Source organism: Nelumbo lutea, chromosome 7 (genome assembly GCF_056320005.1).
Source record: "Nelumbo lutea isolate HS-2025 chromosome 7, American lotus-T2T, whole genome shotgun sequence".
Taxonomy (NCBI): domain Eukaryota; kingdom Viridiplantae; phylum Streptophyta; class Magnoliopsida; order Proteales; family Nelumbonaceae; genus Nelumbo; species Nelumbo lutea.
In genome coordinates this window covers 1,251,159-1,256,546 of record NC_142690.1, presented here as the reverse complement: position 1 = coordinate 1,256,546, position 5,388 = coordinate 1,251,159, and the positions used below count along the sequence as shown (strand labels likewise).

Below are 5,388 nucleotides of genomic sequence, written 5' to 3'. Positions count from 1 at the left end.
ACTCTAATAATATAATACTGATTTTGGGTGTATTCAATCTCCTACATGAGACCCCTCAAATGGTTGTACTAATTTTGATCTTTTCAGTTTGCACAATGCTATGTTAAGCAAGCCGGGCCAAGTTTAAGGTCAATTTAGGTCCAATCCTAAGGTCTGAGTCCTAATTGAGTCCAAAATTAAGCATAGTATGTCTAATTTAGGTTCAATCTGCACTGAAATTTGGCATATTATATATATATATATATATATATATATATGTATGTATACTGTCAGCCAGTCAATCCAAACTCTGGTTGGCTCAGCCCAAAAAGAGCCCAAAGTGTTGGACCCAACCAAGCCAAAAGAATTAAGTATAATAATATGCAAGAAGCTTTCAGACAGCCAAGGCTGTCAACTTTTTACATATAGCAAGTGAATACGAAATTACTTCTTAGGCCATGGGCCCATGCCCAAGCATACTTTTTTTTTTTCTGCGGAAAAGTTAAATGCGGACCCTGTACTCTTTGTTGTTTTTTGGATTAGAAGAATTAGACCACCATCATTATTCATTATTAGCTTAATTAATTAAGCTATTGAAAGCTAAATTGGATGAGATCGCCTACTCAATACAAGAATCATCCCAGGTAAACAAACCAAGATCCTTTTCATGATCCCTGACCACACACCAAATGAACAGATTGTTTGGAGGGCTAAGATCGTCCCCATAGGGACAGTAATTGTTGGAATATGAAGTATTAAGCATCTGTGACTGTGTGAGAGAGAGATGATGGATCCGCTTTTTGGTTGGGCAAGGGAACATGGGACGAAGTTTGTTGGAGGAACAAACATCTGACCGTCTATTTGAATCAAACGGTTATCATAATTTTCCATTATTTTATTTGGGTTGTAAATAAAAGAGGAGAAAAGTGGGCAAATTGAGAAATGAATGAAGAACCCACAAGGTGGATAGAAAGAAATACAGAACACAGAAGTTTGAGAGAGAGAACCAGAGAAGCACAAAGCGAAAGATTGGCTACCAGCCGTGAAGGATAGCGGAGGAAAGGGAGAATTTCAGAAAATTCATCTGGGTTTTCTGTTTTCTTGAAAGAATCTTCTCATTCTGTGCAGGAATAACATCTTCTTTGTTGCTCTGGAATGAAGTTCTTTCCTTGTAATACATCTCTCTTCTTCCTTGTTTGCATTCTAATTGTCTTCTCCTCAAACAGATTTCATTTCTTCTTGTTTCCGTGGGTTTCTCTTAATGGGTCTTCCTTGATCCTTTCGAATTGCAGAGTAATTTGACGGGTTTTCTCTGGATTCCTCTGTAATAGCCATAGATCTTAAGGTGAGAGAAATCTCTCTCTCTTCTTTCAACTTCGTTTCTTTTTCTTTTTTAATCCCGGTATCTTGAGTTATTAGAGAAAACCAAATGGGTTGTTGACTGACTCTGTTTTGTTCATGCAGACATGGAGAAGGAAGGAAAGCATCAAGGACCCGGAAGAGCTCCTGAGACAGAATTTCTGTTACAGTGGGGAAACAGAAAAAGGCTTCGATGTGTGAAGGTAAAAGCCAGAGATATCGCAGGGAAGAGAATCACTACTCGTGTCGATCGTCGTGTTGTGAGAGCTGAGAAAGAAACACCTCCTCTACAACAGAATCCCATGAACAGGTAAGATGAGGCCGAGAATAAGCACAGAACAGAATTTCAAGAATCCCGACATCAAATATCAGTTCGTTTCCGTTCCGTTTGGTTTCAGGGACTCGGAAACCTGAAGATAAGAAAACACAGAACAGAATCTCAAGAAAATGAGCTTGAGAACGTCAAATAAAAAAAAAAAAAAAAACCAGTTCTTTTTTGGATTTTGTTTGGTATCAAGTACTCGGGACCTAAAAAAGGAGAATTCCACAAGAAATTTCAAGAAAATGAGATAGAAAGCATCAGAAATCGAGTTTTTTTTTGGGTTTTCTTTTGTTTCAGAAGCTCAAAAACCTGAACAGAAGAAAAACCCACAAAGGAATTCCAACAAAACAAGGTCCGAGTCATCAGAAATCGATTTATTGTTGGGTGCTGTTTTGGTTACAGGAACGCAGAATCGGTGATACATCCATCGAGTATAAGCGAGAACAGGAAGTCAGCTTCGCCAGAAAAGGAAGACCGATACTACGCGACGAGAGGGTCAATGGGGTTCGATGACAATGCGAAGATCTTCATGGATGAAGGAGAGGATAGAGCGGTTGTCTGGCCAAAGCTATTTATTTCACTATCAAGCAAAGAAAAGGAAGAGGATTTCATGGCGATGAAGGGGTGTAAGCTTCCTCAGAGACCCAAGAAGAGGGCCAAATATATACAGAGGACCATACTCGTGAGTTCTTCCTCCCTCTTTCTCTCCCCCTGTTTCAAGTTTCAACAGAACTGATAAAAGACCCATTTTTTCTTGGAGGCTATAATCTGATCTTTGTGTTATTTGGTGGATCGGGTTGCAGTTAGTGAGTCCTGGTGCTTGGTTATCTGATCTTTGTCAAGAGAGATATGAGGTGAGGGAGAAGAAGACATCTAAGAAGGTATGGAATCAGTTTTGATATTTGTTGTTTTTCTTTTTTTTTCCTTTTTCCTTTTTATATTTTAATTTAATAAAGATTTACGGTTGGATTAATTTGGAGAATGGTGGGTGCAGAGACCAAGAGGATTGAAGGCTATGAGCATGGAAAGCGATTCAGAATGAGTGGTTGAGGCACGCATTCATTTTGATTTTGAGTTCTAGAGAGCCTGTAACAGTTTTTTCTTTTTATTTTATTTTTTTTGTTTCTTTTTTGTTCAGGAAGAAAACCAAAACAGAGATGTCTCTGTTCCGGATGTACAAGTTGCCTTTGCTTGAAAAAAAAAATTGTTTAATTTCTCCTGCATTTAACGAACTCCACTCTACGAAGATTCTTCCAGTTTGATGTCTCTTCTCTTCTCTTCTCCCTTTCTTTTCTAGAGAGTTTTTCTTGTTTTATGCCTTACAGTTGCCATTTTGTATTTCAGTTCACAAGCGACAAGCTCCTAATAAGTGCTCCATGAATCATGATAGATGATGAATTGATGATGATAGGGGGGGGGGGGGGGGTGACAGATCAGAGACCCCTCCCTTGGTTTGAGGCGTTCAACCACTGAAATTGTGGACAATAGAGTTAAGATCTCGGTGTAATTAGTGAGCTGGACCCGATGTAGTATTAGAATAAACTGAAAGACTATTTTAACCCTTTGTTATCCTTCAAATTTTCAAAAATAACCATTGAAATTCCCATCTCTGTCTATAGGTTGCTTATGTTGTTGGGTGTGTCAATTTTCATCTGGCCATAAATTGGAGTATAGATTTCCATCCATACCTTTTTGAGGGGGTGTGAATCGATGTGGGGAACAGAAACCTTACCAAATTGAACTCGTACTTAATGGACTTTGGTTTGGGTTGGAATTTCTCAACTTCCATGGAAGATGATCCACTGGATTGCATGCCAAATTGCCAACGATCTAAACTAGTCTTGATCAGCGGTGAAGTTTCTGTGCTACAGCTCGGCCTTCCTGAAACTCTTTCTCTTCACTGAGGAACCCGATGGCGATAGCTCGAAGAAAGACAAAGAATATAGATCAGGAAACGAATAGGAAAAAAGCAAATACTAGAAGGTTTACTGTTCATAAGAAGACCTGAACCGAGGACGCCGCAGAGATGAAATAGTCGTCGTCCCCTTCCACTTTGTTCTCTTTCTTCCCCCCCCCCTCGTCTTCTATTTTCTTTTTATTCGACTCCTCCCCCGTCTTCTACGACTATTATCGATCGAACTCCTCCCCTGTCTCCTCCCCTGTCTTCTGCTTCATCATTTCCGCTGAACAGGCGACGGAATCATACTTGTGAAACCGCCATCGACCCAGAAGTCGGTTGTCATCCCCATCATTGAGTTTTGGTATAGCGAAATGGCGTGTTGCAAAATCATTAAACCGCAGCTGCAATGGTTTAATTGCAACCATGTGTTTGACTAAGTTGAACGGGATACATGAACAGGGGAATTGGTAGTGAGTCTCAGTAGGACCAGAAAGTTGGAGCGGAGGAATGGTTGTAGTGGTGAAGACCAAAGAAGGAGAGAGAGAGAGAGGTGGAAGCATGGTTTTCAAAATCAGACCAGACCGGAGGTTAGACCGGAAAAACCGGGAACCGGTCAGGTTACTGGTTCCGGTTTTCTTCAAAACCGGATTTTCCATAAAAACCACTGATTTTGGTCAGAAAACCGTTGACTCAGGCGGTTAACCGTTCAAACGGTTTTGACCAGTTTTCATTTTTTTATTTTTTTTGTCAGAACAGACCAACCGTTCAGGTCAAACAATCAGACTGTTGGACTCAGTAACCAGATCCCTGACCGGTTCGGTCTCCAGGTCGATTTTAAAAATCGTGAGTGGAAGAACGGCACTACTTGCTTCAGTCAGGATATTGAAGACATGAATGAACCACCTAATTGCTGTTAAATCTGCGGGGGGGGGGGGGGGATAATTTGAAATAGGCCTTAAATCCATTCCTAGAATTTAAAATAAAAGTGGCAACCGGCAAGATTTTAGACTTTTATTGTAGGGATCATGTAAAAGGTGGAGTGAAGGGCCGACAGAATGATAAAATGAGAGCTTAAAAATGGAATTGCTCTCAGGGACCGACCAGGGTGGGCATGTATGTTTAAGTGGTTTACCCTTAACTTGGGGAAAGCTTAGAGGGAGGTACTCTATACTTCGGGTCCTGCCCTTTATTAAAGGCCTCAACGCATCTTTCAGTTGTAACGACAAGCTAAACTTTTTATTTTTAGAAACTAAAGGCATCAAGTCCAAGTCCAAGTCCATTGATAATTAATTTGACATTATAATGAGTGATAATTTTACCAAGATGCCAATTCATGGTTTGAGTAGTTGATAGAATGATATTGCAAAATGACAGACATGGATATAGGTAATGCATATATTATTGTGTTGTTTCAACCGTCCTGTCTGGATTTTAGAGACTTGCTAAGGAAATGGCACAATGGTCTCATACAACATACAAAGGGTAGTTTTCGGATTTTAAGTAATTGATAGAATGCCAAGGACTAGACGGGAGTGTTGAGTGGATCTCACATGTCCCAGCTACATATCAGGAACATCTCCCGTATTCATGGGGAGATATATCCTGATACATGGTGGGATGTGCTGTGCGGAACAAATCCTGACTTGTGAGTACTGATTTCTAAAGTACAAGGTATATTTCATTATCACAACTACAAGTGAATGCTTTAGTGTCACTACTCCCAAAATGCAATGCAGGGTATTTTTAATACCTTTGTTAGACATAACAGTTACAAGGAAGGTTTTGGTCCATTTTAAAGAGAGGAGAGGTTTCAATTTCAGTTTCGGTA

At 40.0% G+C, this 5,388-nt stretch overlaps 1 protein-coding gene and 1 long non-coding RNA gene across 2 annotated transcripts; one reads left to right on the top strand and one right to left on the bottom strand.

Annotated features, from left to right (window-relative positions):
- Positions 1-634: 634 nt before the first annotated feature.
- On the top strand, positions 635-2,916 carry LOC148844530 (uncharacterized). Its single transcript, XM_088953530.1, has 6 exons — positions 635-1,150; positions 1,272-1,324; positions 1,444-1,648; positions 2,063-2,342; positions 2,464-2,541; positions 2,655-2,916. Exons 3-6 carry the CDS (start codon positions 1,446-1,448, stop codon positions 2,700-2,702), a joined length of 609 nt encoding a protein of 202 aa, XP_088809656.1. The 5' UTR covers positions 635-1,150; positions 1,272-1,324; positions 1,444-1,445; the 3' UTR covers positions 2,703-2,916.
- Positions 2,750-3,732, bottom strand: LOC148844529 (uncharacterized). Its single transcript, XR_016101953.1, has 2 exons — positions 3,665-3,732; positions 2,750-3,560 (listed from the first exon to the last, which is right to left on the bottom strand). It is a non-coding gene; the product is annotated as an uncharacterized LOC148844529 (long non-coding RNA).
- Between the last annotated feature and the right edge of the window lie 1,656 nt (positions 3,733-5,388).